The sequence below is a fragment of the Camponotus vicinus genome, unplaced genomic scaffold (assembly GCF_025532165.1).
Source record: "Camponotus vicinus isolate PSW18456_S1 unplaced genomic scaffold, iyCamVici1.0 SCAF_12, whole genome shotgun sequence".
Taxonomy (NCBI): Eukaryota; Metazoa; Arthropoda; class Insecta; order Hymenoptera; family Formicidae; genus Camponotus; species Camponotus vicinus.
Genome location: NW_028141948.1, coordinates 17,739,114 through 17,757,173, shown reverse-complemented (window position 1 = coordinate 17,757,173; position 18,060 = coordinate 17,739,114). Strand labels below are relative to the sequence as shown.

The 18,060-nt window shown below is 40.2% G+C and overlaps 1 protein-coding gene across 2 annotated transcripts in view; it reads right to left on the bottom strand.

Moving 5' to 3' along the window:
• Rdx (BTB/POZ and MATH domain-containing protein rdx) overlaps positions 1–18,060 on the bottom strand; it is a 69,693-nt gene that overhangs the window by 26,395 nt on the left and 25,238 nt on the right. The window contains exon 3 of one of the 2 annotated variants that reach the window (XM_083085193.1): positions 12,837–12,896. Coding sequence is in view for 1 of the 2 variants with exons in the window: in XM_083085192.1 (XP_082941318.1) it covers positions 1,077–1,192 (116 nt within the window). In the remaining variant the exon portion in view is untranslated. Of the gene's footprint in view, positions 1–1,076; positions 2,183–12,836; positions 12,897–18,060 lie in introns of those variants that run through there. The other variant, XM_083085192.1, reaches the window with a different exon arrangement.

Genomic DNA, 18,060 nt, shown 5'->3' with positions numbered 1-18,060 from the left:
ACGCTTGATACTTGATGTTTTCGGTGCACGATAAAGATATTATATATAAATATTTGGAAGCTGAATTGCACGCGCGTGCGTTTCTCCTTTCTCTAAATGATTTGCCCTCTTTCCGACGAGATTGGCGATTCGTTCAAAGTCAAATCCTCGTCGAGAGGCGCGACAAATGCACAAACGCCTCCGATGTAGCAACACGAGTACAAAGCTGCTTCTACACTCGAATTCCATCGAATCGCTCTCGGCGTTCACGGTCGAACGTGTCCATATCGAAAGCAGGCAGAATCGCCGAGCCGTGACGGAGCCCACATCGGGCAGCCTCAGGAAGGTCGGTGTCTAACGTAAAAAGGTGTATTCACCTTGATTCCGTGGCTCCTTCGCTCGCGCGACTCGACCAAGAACTTTCCAGTCGGCCAGCGCGAATGCGAATCGCGCGACGACCAGAGGGACAGACAGAGAGGGAAAGAGGAAGAGAGAGACGGACGGACAAAAGAACGAAACGGACGGCTAATGGCCATCGTGATACTTGGCCGCTATCCTCGTCGAAGGGACGACGGGTCGTTGACCCTCCGTCGCGCTTTCGTCCAAGCGGATTCCTCGAAAGCTTCTCGCAGAAATTCTCCCAATCTTTTCAAAGCCATCTCTCCTTCTCCCTCTCTCGCCCCTCATTTTACTTGTTTGCAATTACACGTTTATGTTTTATTAGACGTTTATAACGTCTCTTTTCGGAAATATATTGGCAAAGATGCGAAACGAAAAGGACGATCTCTGGAAAGGAATCGCCTCGCAACTCTATCGCATATATTTTACAGCCGGTGCCATTGCTAGCTCGAGGGATGAGAAATTCGGGGAGGGAAGGAAGAAACGTCTTTCCGTCGATGTCGGTGTTGGCGTCGCACGTTTGCCATTACCGGCTCGCCGGATCGATGCGATTACTCTCCGCGTACCGGTCAGACAGACACAAACGTTTCCCTCTCTCCCTCTGCCCCCCTTCTCTTCCCCTCCGGTGGTTAGTCCCGGACGGACGAAGACCCACCCTAGCTCCGACAACGGCGAGCTGCACGAGTGCATGTACGTACCGCGCCAGCGCCATCCTGACATGAGACAATCCGGGCCCGGCGGGTGTCGACAGCAAGGTATCCAGATCTGCGAGCGGCGACTTGTCGTTGACACTATATCCCACTACTGGACACATGCGCGCAAACAATTCTTCGTCCTTGAATGAAGCGCGAGCTCGTCATAACTCTTCCGGCTGAGTCGCCGCCAAGAGAGCAACCTCCCCCCACCTTTGCACCTTTTCTATTTCTCGTCGTTTATCCGGCGCCGGATTCGATCGAGCACGAGCGTGGCACGAGCGAGGTGACGCGATCGACGACGATAACGTCGATTACTCTGGCTTCTTGACAAATTCCGAGTCTCCTCACCCTGTCTCACTGTCACTATCGCATTTTCACTATCGTGTATCCGTGAGAACGCCAGCGAGAACGACGACGACGACGACGACGACGACGACAACGACGACGACGACGACGACGGCAGCTTCCCGGGGAGCAGCGCGACGGTCGTCGTTGCGATCGTAGCGACGAGATCGCGTCGCGGCTGACGATGCGCGGACGACGATGTTCTTGGAACCAATTTGGAGGAGAAGAGCAAAGAGGCGGCGCAAAGCGCTCTCTCTCTCTCTCTCTCTCTCTCTCTGTCAATCACCAACTACGCTTCGATCTTTCTTCCGTTCCGTTTCTCTCTCTCTCTCTCTCTCTCTCTTCCTCCCTTCCTCTCGCCTCGAAATCCGGCCGTCGAATTGAACCGTACGCGTGTAAATTACGTATCGCAATTATGTCGAGCGCCCGTCTCTCTTCCTCCCCTGTCTCTTGGCCGCGTCGAGCGATTCCCCGCGACGATACGCGACCACGACCACGACCACGACCACTCGACTACGACGGCGCTGGCTCGACTGAACGTAGCTACTGAACGCCCGATCATCCCCACTCTCGAGTACAAAGACTCGACCGCGCTCGGCCGTGTTCGGCCGTGCTCGGCCACGCTCGGCTCGCTCCGCGACCTCGTGTCGTGCCAGAACGGGACGATACCATCTCCCTTCATCCCGTCCATCTCGCTCGCTCAAGGTTCTCTCTCCCTTCCTCTCGACCCTTTCTACTCTTCCCTCTACAGGAAATTCCGCCCCGCGAGCATGTGTGCTCCGAAATTGTTATTAAACGCCGTTTCCTGGACTTGGATCATTCGGGGTCGTTTCGTAATCGCGACCGACAAATTCGAATCACCTCTTCGAAGCCGTTCATCGCGAAAATAAGGAGCATGCAAGTCTTTTTTTCGCTTTGTCAAAATCTTATATCGATTAAGAGAGAAATGTGCCATAAGAATTTCCTTTAAATTAGGATATTATTGGATGTCGTAAAGAAGGAACGCAAAGAGATTTACTTTCGCAAATCTCTCTCTGTAAATAGGTTAAAATTAATATAATGTTGTACGTAACGTGTATAAATGTGTTATTGTAAATGTATTATATAATATACACATACACACACACACACACACACAAATGACGGAACCTCGAACGTTGTTACTACTTACGATGAAAGCGCGTCGATCGAAAATTAAGGAAAAAGAGGATAAACCCCGAGTCGGAACTTTCATTCTAAAGACGAGGGTCTATGTACATGGATAAAAGGAAGGGATCCGAGAGAGGGTGGTTCCCTCTCGATTATTCGGTTAGCGTGGAAACCCTCCTCGAATAGAAACACGCGGTCCTCGCGTTCAAAGGCTCGCATTTCGAGGCTTTACGAGCGGCTTTGTTACGTTATACGAAAAACTGTATTCTCTAATTCAGTTTCAAAACTTTGACGCAAAACGGAATACGTCAACTTGATTGGGATTAATTTGCGTATTCCCGACACATATACATATGCGCGACGATGTGCACAGGCATATATGATGGGCATCCGACTATCGACTTTCGGCGATATATCGATACCGGAAAGCATTCGAGACGACACGCCTGCCTCCGTTGCCTTGTTCGTCAAAATTATGTGAAAAAGGGGTCACGAAAATGTTTAACGAATCCGCTTAAGGTGCCTTCCTCTCGGAGGGGTCGGCGTCAATGGGACCGTAACGTCGTGCCGGAATCACGCACGACGGTCGTGACATTTGAGAACGATAATACCGGGAGAGAAATCGGAATATATTTCGGCCAAAACGCGCTCGACGGTTTACCGCACCGCAGAGGAGCATCCGGTGCGCGTGTATACGTACCAATCCGAGAAAAAATATAGCTCGCGTAAGCAGAAATCTGATAAAAAGGCGGGAGCATAATATGTAAATAAGAAAGATATACATATTAGCGGAATTAATAATTGTCTTCTTGTTTGGAAAATCTCTTTGTTTCCTGATAAATGTAAACAGGGAAAATAATTTTAAAAAATTTTTTAAACTCATTAAGACGAGCTAAAAATTAAATTATACAAAAAGCGAAATATACATATAAATGTGATATAATTGTAATTGCAATTGAATTAATCTACATAATTAATAAAATTGCTTTTAATATATTTTATATGTTAAGTAAAAATAATAAATATATATAATTTATTGATAAATGTAATAAATAATTATGACTAAATGAATATATAAATAAATTAAAAACTGTAAATATGATATATATAACAATTCTATCGAAATCACAGTAATATAATAGCTTCAATAATAAAATTATTTTTAATCTGAGAAATAACTTTTTCAACTTGTAATAAAAACTACCACACGAATCTTTCGAGTCGGGAGCGGTAACTTTTAATAGAGGGGATTGAAACGTAAGAAAAATGTTCAAACTCGAGTTAGAATGATTGATATTAGTAAAAACCTGTCCTTTCTCGGGGCGCACGGTCCCCTTGACCCCCTTGAAAAACGACCCTGAGCCTCATCCGCAGCGCGCGAGGGTCGCGTCTCATATACCCTCTAATGGATCGACGCTATTTCTATTTCTTTTGTTCGCATGTGCCACATTTTCCCGCTGTTTGTATGTGTGTGTGCCGCGTTATTATTATTAAAAACTTTACACCACGCCTATGCTAATATATATATAAAAGTTTCCGATATATTATAGATTTCTTGATATACGAACGAGATATTGTTTTAAAAATCGCGCTTCGAATCGTCCTTCTCACTCATCTCACGCTTTTCTCTCCATTTCGCGTTTCGCTCTTTTTTAATACTCGATCCTATTTTTATTATCCGTCTCCAAGGAACTTGGAATTAACAAACTTTCGTGCACGTGAATTTGCGCGTTTAAGGGCGAAGCTTAACGTTCTCTAGCTCGTAAATTCGTATTTCACTGATATTGTCGGAGTATAATTGGACGACGGAGTTTATATGTATTTCAGTCCGCGCAAAGTTTGGAGCAATTTCTGTCGTGGATAAGTAAAATTGAGAACGTGCTACGTAACATAGGTATAGTTACGGCTGCCTTATTGCTGGCGATATGGGCGCGCGAAACTTGTCTGAATGTGTGGACAACTGTGCGAATGTAAGTCGGCCGCACAATCACGCGTGGATAATCCAGTAACCAAAGGTCGCCTTGGTAGCGCGTTCATTTAGCGCTTAAATACGACAATGGGTGATTACTACGAAGCGTAAGCTTGATACTCGCATTCGGATAAAGAAGAAAGAATCGGAGCTAAAAACATCATGATATATATATATATATGTAATTTTTCTTTCGTACATTTTGAAAGAATGTATATACAGAAATAGAATTTAAATCGAATTTACAAAAAGAGCGAATAATTTACTACTAACATAGTATCGCGAATCGAGAAATTCGACTCGTTCGAGAAATTTTTTTAAAGACAATCGATATAGAAAAGGGCAATTCTTTCAAAGTTATCCATTTTGATCGAACACGATATGAACGGTATACACGATATGTGCTTTGCATTATCTAACAGTGCTTACCATTATTCTTTGTTATTAACGCATCCAGCAATCTAGCGATTTTTTCAACGTAATAGTAATACAGTTACAACGAGCGGTCGAGACGAAGAAAAAAATGCAACATAATTGTAATTGAGAATTTGTCAGAATTTTAATAAAAAAGATTAATAAGCCGCAAGATAAAGCGTAGATTAATTAAATAAGTGATAAAAACTCTTTAAGAGGCGAGAAACGGACTTGGAGATGAGCGAGCAGAGCGAATTACGCTATTCCTTAAAGTTTTAGGGCTTTGTTTTAGTTTGGGCAAGCTAATATAGAAAGTGCTAAAGAGGGAGGTTAGAGAAGAGACAAGAGCGCTCTCCAAGGAAGGCGGGGGCGGGAAACGACGACAACGGCGATGGTGTTGGAAGAAGAGAGAAGAGCGGCTGCTTGTAATGTTGCGAAAGGTGATTGCGTTAGAACGAGCGAAACGAAAAGAAAGAAGAAAGCGAAAGAGCAAGAGAGAGAGAGAGAGAGAGAGAGAGAGAGAGAGAGAGAGAGAGAGAGAGTGAGGGAGGAGGGAAAGAGAGAAGGGAGAGAGGGAGGAAGAGAAAAAGAGGGAGAGAGGAGGGAAAGAGAGGGAGAAAGAGAAAAAGAGGGAGGGAGGAAGAAAGAGAGATACAGGACGGAGCCAGCAGCAGAACAGCGGCGGAGGGTTCAGACGAGGTCAGGTCACGGGACGAGAGAGCCGAGCCGCTCGCTCGGTCGATAGAACGAACGAAGCTACCACCTATGCTATGCGACGGCTGTGCTGATGCTGGTGGTGGTGGTGGTGGTGGTGAATGGTAGTAGTGGTACCACACCATGTCGCGCGCTCGCCATGGCTAATGAGAGCGAATATACAACCATCACCACCTTTACCACCATTATTGTACTGTGCTATGCTACGACGAGTCCGTAGCGATTTCTCGACACGACTGCAAAAGTCTGCAGCAATGTTGCCATCGACATGGCGCACGATGCCTGATTAATGCCGACTGGCATCCGACCACGTGAAATATGCACACGAATAGGAAAGATAAAAGAACAAATTGAGATATATCGCTGGTACTATATGCATAATGCACATCTCGGACAGTACAAAGCTAATGTTCAGCAGTGAATATAAACGGTGAAATGTAAATTAAAACATGTAAATTAAAGCATTGCGTTAAATGTAACGTGGGGAGAAGAGAGAGAGAGAGGGAGAGGAAAAATTTAGATAAATCGACAATCTCGTTTAAGATTAATGCGTCAAAATACATATCATTGATACACATCGCAATGTTGCACATATTACGAAATGACAGTTTCGTACATGTGTATTATATTTATAAATGTATTAAAGCGCACGTTTTATGTTCGCATTAATGCAAATCAAATTAATGAATATTTATTTAAAGTTATGCGTCATTTACGAATACGTATTTCGCTCAACACTGTCACAGACATTTTTGCCGCCTGCGTGTACGTATGTACGATATTCACTTTAAAATTTGTTACTTTTATAAACTAATCTCTCTCGACGAGATAAATTATTGACGATATTTTGTTCGACCTGTCGGACTGTTCGTATGTAAATAGACGCTTATAAATGCATGTGCGTGCTCCTCACGGCCGTCGATTAAATGCCAAGCGAAGCGGTTAAAGAGAGATCGGACGTGCAAACTCGACAAAGTCGCAAACACGTCTGGCTATCGTTATTTAGGCTGCTCGTGCATTTCCGCGAGGCTGCACAGTTTTTCCATTTTTTTCTTCTTGTTCCTTTAATCGCTCATTGTTCTTGAACGCGCATGGCGTCCAAAGACATCTGTCGAGGATGCGCCGGTAATTTCTATTGAGGAAAATAAAACCGTGAAAAATATACCGCGACTCCCGCCGACTGCTCGCCCGCTCGCTTCCTCGTCCGGGCATTCGTAAAGCTCTTCGTAAAAGCTTGGCGAAGATACGAGGTGTTGCCATTAACTCGACAATGCGGCGCGGCGCGTTATAAACTGCAAATTATATTATATTATTCTCAAACTCTTGTGATTCACACGACGCAAGTTGATTGTTGATCCCGTTGACAATACGACGACGAGAGATAAGAAACGGAATACATTAACGGAATACAACCTCCGGCCCTTGTAACTTTTCTAATTTAGCTTTAAATAAAGCTATTTATATACGATATTAACGCGACGCGATATCTCGCGAAAGCCGACCGGCTTGAATCTGTAACATTTACGCGCGATCCCCGTATACGATATTTGATATCAATTTATTTTCGCGAATTGCGAGAGACTAAAGCGTTAACGATTAACGAATCGCTCGTTACGAGAATTGGATTCGCTCCAAGGAAGATGGCTCGATCGGGAGGAGGAAGGTTGAGAGGGAGCTTTTCCGAGTACGTATTATTACGGAAGCGCGGCTCACCGCGAAAATAAATAAACGATCGCCAACATTGCGCACGTGCGGTTAACTAAATATCTCTAAATCCACCGTCGACGAAAGAGAAGAGGATCGGGACGAGAAAAGGACTTCTTCGGACTCGTCCCCGCTTCACGGATAATCGTCGTCGGATAATTGATCGTGGAAATGACTTTTACGATAAAACGGAGTCAAAGTCAAGACGCGGGGATCCGACACGGACCTCGCTCAACTCGGTCAAGGCGGAAGACCGTTAGAACACCCGTCGTAGGACACGTTCTATACGCAGCGGCGAATATATCGCGCGCGGGATGCAACGCGAGCGCGTTTCTCACCGTGTTCATTTTTGCTTGGGTCATCGAGAAATATGCGCGACGTGGGATATCGAAGCGACCGGTACGCACCTCAACGTGAGTCCAATATTCTCGATACGCTCGCATGAATTTGATTCGCTCGAATTGTGCATATCGCGATATTAAAAGTTGCATAGTTTCGCGCGCTCGAGATATGATTTCGCTATAGTTTTACCGGACACGGAAACATCGAGACTTGGCGGATATATATCTTACCGTGTTCTTTATACCCCGAGCTAATCTCAACTTTCCCTTAATATAATTGGCTTAAACGATAACTATCGTTTCCCACTTTCTTCATTGTATAGCTGACACGTGCCACGAGTATAGCACTCTCTCCGGCAACACGACATACGTATATAGATACGCGAGTCACACGATCTGAAAATGTCATTTTTCGCCTTTTATTCTCGCGTAAAGCACTTTGTAAAAAAAAAAAAATGCATGGTACGAAATTGTAAAGTTAACCTCGAAATACAATTGGATCGCTCACAAAGGAATTTGGATTCCCGATGAAGAGATAAACTCTGTCCGCGGATATATTATTCATATCGACGAAAGAGATTTCTCCATGTGCCCGATTCTATCGACAATCGCTGACATTTCTTCTGGGAGGACAGGTGGGAGGGCGCGTTTGAATTGTAATAAAAATGAGGTCGGCTTCTCTCTTGTGGGCCAAGGCATCGCGCGCGTTAGGCGCGCTCCGCTAAGAGAAAGAAAGAGAGAGAGAGAAAGAGATCGCGCGCGACACCGATCGATGTAATCGCTTTTTTTACATCAACTCGGATTATATTGGAACAAAGAAATGTGTGTGTGTGTGTGTGTGTGTGTAAACACAGTAATTTTTTGTAATAACAAATTATATTCATTTGTAATCAATTTGTAATTATAAGCGGAAAAGACCAAACATACTTTCTACAACACTTGCATTTTTTAACTTTAATCCCAAATTGAAAGCTTAAAGTAAAAATATATACGCAATATTTACTAAAGATTGATGTCTGTCAAATTACATCACAATTTTCATCATTATTTCGAGTCTTGAAGCAGATTCTTTTTTTTAAAGCGAAAGAGAAGAAACTTGATGATTTTCACCATGTCTGTGTAATTTTCAGCAATTAAATCGCTTTCATCATCTTTTTCCTACAATAAACAGGACTTGTAAAAAAACTGTCACATTTTTTAATTCGTGAAGACTGATTAGATCGACTTAATTGTTTACCTCGACAAAAATGAGGAATAAAAAAACGACGCAAAGTGTATACTGTTCGCAAAGAGAAAAAAGAATGAGGCGATTAAACGGATTAAATGCGCTTATTATTCGCGTTCTGTCGCGAGATGAACGGAAACGCGCTTAATAGCCTTACTCGGAATTCGCCGAGAAGCCCGGCATGACAAATTAATTAACGGTGCTCCCTGGATCGGCTCGTTAACTTAATTATCTCTGGGCACGAGTTCGGATTCGCTCGACTATAAAATATACGAGATTGATTATTACGACAACAAACTGAAATCGCATCGCTAGTTTGCGATCGCGCATCGAATCGAAGGTCAATATTACATAATTTAATTACCAAGATTTTCATCGTTTGTGTTTGAGGCGCGATACGATTTTCGCGGACCGATAGCTAATTCTTGCGCAAAGCCAAAGTGACGAGAAGAGATTATCAATCTCCAAGTCGTCTCGAGAATAAAGAGAAGCTATATTTAGAGCGATAAAGTTGGAGCACATTCTCATAGCGAGATCGTGCAAATCGTTAACTCTTTCGGAGAGTCTCGAATCTCGAGAGAGTGTCATTTTGTCATTCGACGTTTGAATATTATCGAAATGTTCTTTTCCCCGAAATGTTTTTTATACATTCATATTTTATATCTTTATTAACTTATCTCCGAAATATCTCCGGATAATAAGGGAGATGTAGATAAGTAACAAATATTGTCGCGTGATATTTTTAATCCGATTACTCAAGAACAATAGCTCGTATAAAACAAAAATTAATGAAAGAAGAAAATTTTCCGACGAGAATTTTATGTATATTATATGAGAATTTTCCAGGTGTAAATTAGTCGACCATGGCCTTCGATAGCCCCGGATAAGTCTGTAGATGCCTTCATGGAGCAGCGGAGCCCACGATCGATGCCATCGATTATCGATAGTGGGGTTAAGGTCATTCTGTAATCTAAAAGTGATGTAGAACGACACGTGGTATGTATTTCTCACCGTTTAACAAAAAGACCTTCGTTAATTCGGCATCCTTACAGCCAGAAATCAGATTCAGATATTAATATAATATAATTATGCCACACACATACATTTAAATTTAATTTTTCACGGGGGTGCCAAGTTACACAGACGGAAATTATCGAATATCTGTGGATCTGATGCTTGAAATAAAGTTATCAAATAATATCGTTGCGCAAATAGAGAGCCTCAAGTCTGAGATACGATCGAGCCTAAATTACCTCTTGACAAATTAACCGCGATGAACGATGCAAAGATAAAAGACACCGCGAAAGTTTCGAAAGCGAGGACTGAGGGGAAAGTCGAGAATAGAGAGATCGCTCGGCTTCGATAAATTGAAAATGTGGGAAAGTTCGAGAAATATAACGTAATATATATAAATAATAATATTTTTTTATACATTTATTTAACAAAAATATATCTTTATATTTAAACCTCGAGAGATTTCTTTTTACAACTTTTGATTTTCTTCATTTGCAACGCAAATGTTTTAAATCGATTCGAAATTGAAACTCTGTACGCTTTGATTTTTTTCAATACAAGTCTTTAATTTGTAATATTTTGCATCCTAAATGTGCTTATCTTTAATTCAGATATACCGGTACCAGAGAAACATATTTTACGAATCTTTCGAAGAAAGAGATCGCGTCTCGTAATTCAGAAATTCATGCTTTTCTCATTTTCTCATTTATTACATCGATCATCGGAGATCGATTATCGATCGAAGAGGCAGGAAACGCCGGAGGTCGCATCAAAGTTACATCTCCGTGTGGGCTTGGCCATGTGTATAGAATGAATGGAACGGCGAGAGGCGAGAGAAACACACGCGTCGTCACACACACGTACGTACAAACACCACGTGCACGCACACACACACACAGAGAGAGGACGTCCTCGAATGCTCGTTTTACCGCGTCCTAGTCGACCTCATCGTCGAAAATAACCATTTGGATGATAGCTATGCTACAGCTACGTGCTCGCCCTCGCCCTCGCCCTCGCCCTCGCCCATTATACTCCTCTCTACGATCCCGGAAGCGGCGAAGCGACTTTCTTTCCCGTCGTCCTTTCCGGAGGTTTTCGATAAAGCCCACTTAACAATCTGGCATGGTCATATAAACCGAGGCCGGTCTGCCGCCGTTATTTGCACGCCACGCTAATCTAATCAAACAGTTAACCTTTCCGACGATGAGAACTATGCGATGCTGACGCGACCGAGCGGGTATGCGAATATGGTCATGCCTGTGGCCGATCTCAAATATTCCGCCATAATTGAGTTTTATGTAGGGAAATTTTATGTGAAGATATTTTTCGTACTTTCCTAATTAAGTTAATTTGACACGTATGTATATATTAGTATTATTAGTATCATTCAAGTCAACATTTTAACAAAGTTTTTTCGAGATCGATTAAGAAATACGACTACTCACTCAGCAATACGATATAAATTAAATTGATTATGTAATTGTAAATACACGTAACAAAAATAACAGCATAATATATAAGATTGGAAAATTGTTATAGTCTCAATGGACGGCGCTTTCGAGATGCAATGTTTATACATATGTATATATTTTTTTATCGATCCGATTATTGGTAATGATTGCTAATTTCTAAACCTTTACATGTGGTCATGGCTAATCTTAAATATCCTACCAGGTTAAAAGTTAAAGGTTCCGCGGAAATTTCGCAAAAGTTTCGTGAAAATTTTATATGAAAATGTTTGTCACATTTTTCTAGTTTTAATTTAATGTAATGCATCACTAATGCGTTAGCTTTAAATTAAAATTTTGATAAGGTTTCTTTGAAATCGATTAAGAAATAAGAGTATCGTTCTGCAACAATGTAAATTAAATTAAATTAATAATATAATTATATTGTAAAGTATAATACACAAGAGCTTTATTACGTAATGTTGAAAAATTGTTGTAATTTCAATGATCGACGCTTTCGATGCAATGTTTATATGCATGTACATGTATTATTTCATTCAATTCGCTCCGATTATCTGTGTGGATTGCTCCTGCAGCCGTTAATCTTTAAATTAGGGGAACATTAAATGCTTACTTTGCGCTAAATGTATGCGTATAAGAAATCACGTAAGGATCACCAACGTTAATGATGGATACGACGCCGATATCTTTACGTAAGCGCGAGGACGAATGATGTCACTTTCTTTTTTCTCTCGAGCAGCTACAATGAAATATTGTCATCCGCGCGTGCAATGGTAAAAATTGTCGCTTCTTCTACTTCTTCTTCTTCATTGTCTCTTTTTATCTCTCTCTCTCTCTTATACTTAACACTTGTAAAGCATTCGCGGCCGAGATTCACGGCGCAAGAATCAACATCCCGATCGGGAAATGACGCCGCGGTTTCGCGCGCGGAATTACGATAAACTATGCGGAAGAGGCGTCGGCGATAGACAAGCTGACGAGAAGATGTCTCACTTAAATTAAAATTTTACGTAAATAATGTTCCGCGAAAATTTGATCCAACTTTTAGGTACCTACGATAACGTTTCAATCTTTATTTTTTATTTTAATCTTAATTGTAATTTAGAAGAATTTTAGTTTTAACGAAATTTGGATCTATATTAAAGAGAAGGACACTTTTGAATCCATCTATGCGCTAATATCAAAATTGACTGTAATATTTGCAATATTTTAATTTTTAATAAATTTATGTTAATAAATTATTAGTCATTAGTTAGTAGTGAGTGTACATGGGTTTACTATTAGTAATATTTTACTAAATATTTGACTTAATATTTGACTAAGTAATAGTTGTTCTTATTCGGATATATATTTACCGTAAAAGGTATAAATAATCAGCATATTTATTGAAAGATTTATTTCATACGTGTGTCTACTTACTCAACATAATTTGCTTCGCTCTGATATGACGCACCGACTTAACAATGACGGACACAACTTCTGAAATCAAAAATCAGAAAAGATGTATAAGTACATAAATCTATTTGCGTATCTCGAAAATTAATGATGTAGAATCGAAGCATTTAACTGCAAACTTTACACAGATGTATAAGTATATAATAAAATTTAAATTTTATACATATACATGTACATATATATATATATATATATATATATATATATATATATATATATATATATATATCTTTTTTTTTAATCCAGCATAAAAATATAGTATCGGTACAAAAATCAACATGTGTCGCTTATCGGAGCAATTCGCTACCTTCGTGAACGCATCAGCTGTACTCGCGCGTGCACGTAGCACGTATCTAGCGGTACCTAGGGTCTTGTAATAATCCATAATAATTCGACCTTTTGCCGTACGTTTCACGAGGAATATCCACGACGACGATGGCAGAGTGAAAATCGGTTTATAGCTGGAAGCTATGGCAGAACTTTCAAATCGCCACTCTATCCGACCTTCACATTTTCACTAGATGATTTTCACTCAGCGACCGCCGCTGATTCACTTTCCTCCTCGGGTGGGCGTTTACGTCGACCCGTGCGCAAAAGGCACAAGAGAGCCGGTCACGAATCGAGGATATTAAGTTCGGGCCTGGCTAATAAACGATACATTGCCGTATGTCGTGGACCAAAGCAAACCGCATTATGCCCAATATCTTCAGCAAAAAATCCAATAATTTGAAATAATCAAAATTTAACTTGTATACAACCTTGTATATGTAACTATTGTAGAACCCTTATAGTTAATTTAAATATCAATTAAATTATACGATTTGAAAAAAAGAAACAAAAATAAGAAAATTGACTAAAGTTATAATAATAACAAAATAGAGAGGATATGTGTTGAATAAATTAATATCTTAAGACATTCAAAGTAGTAATATTTTATTACTTTTTGTACGCGCGCTCTTTTTCGCGAGTACAATCAAAGTAATAAAATGTAGAAACGAATGTTAAAACGAGAAAATAAGCAACGCTATAATAAGCTCATTTGCAATGCCGTACATTGAGCAATGGCTCTATTTGGAATCGGCTAGAAAGCATTCTCTCAGGAAGGGAACCGCCATACATTAGCTCGATATTCTCGCGACTCGTCTCTATATCGTCTCGTTCTCAACTATCTTTCACCCTCGCGCTTATACAGTGGCATTCTCATCTAATCGCTATAAAATCGGTACGTTATTATCACACGGAACGACGTCACGATAGACTCTGGGCATTATAGTCCGGGCGTTACGGTCCATTTAGCTTATCGGGAACGTTAGCGAAAATCCTGGTCGCAAGTTATAGAAAAGGGTAAAGGGAAAAGAAGCAGGAAAGATCGACGAAGAAAGAGAAAAAGGAGGGGGCCAAAGTGAGGATATTACGAGGATATTACGTTCAGAAGAGAGAAAAAAAAGAAACAGACTTGAATATACTGCCGCATGGTACCGGATGGAGAGAGAATACCCGATGGGGGGCGATCGAGGGGACGATTTGGACAACGACGGCCCTGAGCCACTTGCCACAGTAGGTCAGCTCTCTTCACCTCGCTTCGCCTCGTTTTTCGAGCCTCCATTATACATACACACACAGAGACACACTCGCACAAGAAGGAGAGGGGGAAAAAGATCCTCCTCCATGGAGCTTTTCGAACAGCAATGCATATACGCTTCTTCCATCCGCTTTGCATCTATATATATATTTGTGATCTAGAATCCTTTTTTTCCATCGCGCACCGAATACCGCATAAATGGTTCCTACATCTTCTTTATAAAAAATTTTTGCGAGTCGAGTATATGTAATCGCGAGATGAGTCGAATGCGCGAAAATTGATTTGTTACGTATTTATATAGAATACATTTTTTTCCCGAGTTTTTATAGCGTTACAGATGGAAATCATTGAAATTATGTGAGCTTTTTTCATATGCGATTAGAGAAGCTCGAATTGAAACTTTGTTGTTATCAGAGTTGGCTTGAAGCGCGAATAAAGATACAAGTACTCGAAAGATACTTTGCACACTAACAAAAAAAACTAGGACTGGCTTAATTGTAAGATCAGCGCGCGCATTATAAGATCCGTGCGGACTGCGGCGTTCCTTTATGAAACACCAGGGAAAAGACGCGATGCCCTCGACGATCTTTTGACAGACGCGCACGGGCTGATTTTTATCGGCGATACCGGCCGACGATAGTTACGCTACGATAATGGGAAAAGTAGGTCGGTGCCGAGAGGAATGCGGGGGAGTCGAAGGAGCTAAAGCGCGGCGGCTAGCATAAATCTCCTCGGTGAATTAGCAGCGGTGAAACGGTGTCGTGTCGCAATTTTGTGGAAACAATTCCAGCGCCGGTCTCTATTCAGCCCCGGGGGAGCGTATCGCCCTAATGTAATTAAGAGAGGACTGTGAATAATGCGTCCATTGAAGAGAGAGAGAGAGAGAGAGAGAGAGAGAGAGAGAGAGAGAGAGATATATACCGCGATATATATTATTTCGCCAGACTTTTGAGAATTATGAGGAGAATCGGCGGAGCCGTATAAGCGAGTAGTTGTATAAGCGATCATTAAATCCTGGATTAAATTTTGATGCCGTCGACGATTGAACAAAGTCTTGAAAGTTTCGCTGATAATATCTCTAAATCGAATTGCATCATATTGCATAAAAATAAATTGTATTAAAATAAATAAATATTTAAAATATAAAAATAATTAAAATAATAAAAAATAAATAATCTGATTAATTTATCTTTGAATTTACTTTCTTTAACACAGAATTATTTACTTTTTTTAAAGCAGAGAGAGAGAGAGAGAGAAAGATTTTGTTACAATAAATTTCCAATTTTAACAACTTTAAGTATAATAGATTCTTTTCCTATCTTTCCTCCTTCTTCTCGAATCTTAACGTAATTTTAAGGCTCACAAGTTAGAAGAATATTATCACGAGCACATTTTCCCTAGATGTCATTCGGATCGATAATTCGCTCTCGTCGAATCTCTTTGCTTACGAAAAAGTTCATCGGTCCGCGAGAAAAGAGAGAGGGAGAGACAAAGAGAGAGAGAGAGAGAGAGGGACTTATCGTTAACCTCGATCCTCTTTTGTAGCCGCGATGTTTAATACCTACTCCCACTCGTTCTAACTGTACCACTAGGCCAGGTGTCATCAACGATCGATTAGATAGATAGATGTCGATTGGGCAACTTTGACGTTAGGACTATGACACGAGATAAGAATGACTAGATACAATGGAATATAAGTTTGAAAGGAATATATAAGAATCCGAGTCTTCGACAGCAAGAAAAGAGACATCGAATATCACCATGCAGATATTAGATATACATAAATATCTATTTACAATATTTATTTTTTATTTTCAATTACTTGTGGTACTTGGTGGTATCAAAAATTTCACAAATATCTTATACTTATTGTTTTTATCTTATTATTTATCTGTCATTACTCTCATGTAATCTACAACATTGTACTTTTCACACTCATATACATACATATTTTTCATATAGTGTATAAATATATATTTATATTAAGATACAGCCTCATTCTCTCTTTGAATGGTTTCTCCTGAAAGAACTTATCGGAATCCTACTTGTTTTATATTACAACGTCAATTACATTGCCGCATCAAAAATTGATTTTTGTACGGATCATGTTCACCAATATGTAAATATGCTAATTGATATTTCTTTAATTTTGCTCAAATAGTAAAGGCCATTTTCTGTTGATATGCACTTGAAATTACATTGTATAAACACGTCCGCAATTTTCGTTTAATCAAAACTTTTATTTTAATTAAAAAGAAGTAGAGTAGAACGTTCGCATATTTGCTGCATCGTAAATTTTATATCTCATGGGACGTCTTATTGGTTCGTTTATCGAAGATTTATAAACATTTCTAGACGTTTCTACGAATGCCAATTTTTATTTTATTTATCTTTCACAAAAATAAAAATTAAATTTATACGAAATTACTTTCTGTATCTTTGTTTATCTTAATTTGGATTTTTTTTTCTTGCGTTAATACGCGGGAGGAAACTGCTGGATATTTTTATTCTATATTGAATATACGTATTATTTCCAAATAATTCAAAGATTGACAAGAAAACTCGATTACATTACGTCTCCTTTTAGGTTTCTTTCCCATTTTGGAAAGAATCATTCGTTATATAACAGCTACGGCATAGTAGAATCCCGGAATCCTAGATCCTATTTACCCTCGACTGGCACTTAAGATCCCTTGATCGTTTGTCTCTCTGTGGATGGTACATGTATAGTGGCAGATGATGATGATGATGATGATGATGATGATCATGATGATGATGGTGGTGGACTACCGGTGAATGGAATAGGGATGAAAAGAGACTCACTCTCTCGTCCTTGCCACAAAAATGACTGTGTATATAGATTCGTTTCAAATCGTGAGACAGCGAAGGGCAATCGAAGAAATAGGGAGAGAGAGAGAGAATGGCACAGCTGTGCGCGAGCGCGGTTCCAAAACCGCAACGAGGAACTCTGCGAACATCCAAACGGCTTTTCCACCACAGTAGAGCGAATGCGAAGACGATTACCACGGAAACTTCTGCCAGAGTTTGGCAAGACGCAATATCGGCGACGTGGGCGCATTAATTCTCGCCGATTGCATCGCGCTCCGTTTGTAATTTCCGAAAGCGCGATTAACATGCCTCTTGCACCGTCGCATATAAAAAAGTTTACAAATGCTAAAAATGGAATTTTTTTTATTTTACTTTACATTCACATTATATCGCAAAACCTTGGACAGAGAGATATATTTCCGTTATATTTCAAAATGTATTATAATAAAATCTTTTTCAGCCAAATATTATAATTGTGCAATGCGCGATATATTTTTCACTGTAATAATGTTCGTAATATTCTAGTACAAAATTGAAGTTTATAACTCCAAGAATTTCGATTTTACTAAAATGAAAGAATTTTAATGATCATATAGCAAATATTCATTTATATCAAGGAACGAGTGGTTAAGAGAAAATTCCATATAATTTTGGGATTACGAAATTTTTCCATATTATTAAAATATAAAGAGAGATTCGTTTAATTTTGAAATGAAGCGGTTGAAAACGATTCTACGAACATCGAACTACGAAAAATCGCCTCTCAAAGTAAAAAAG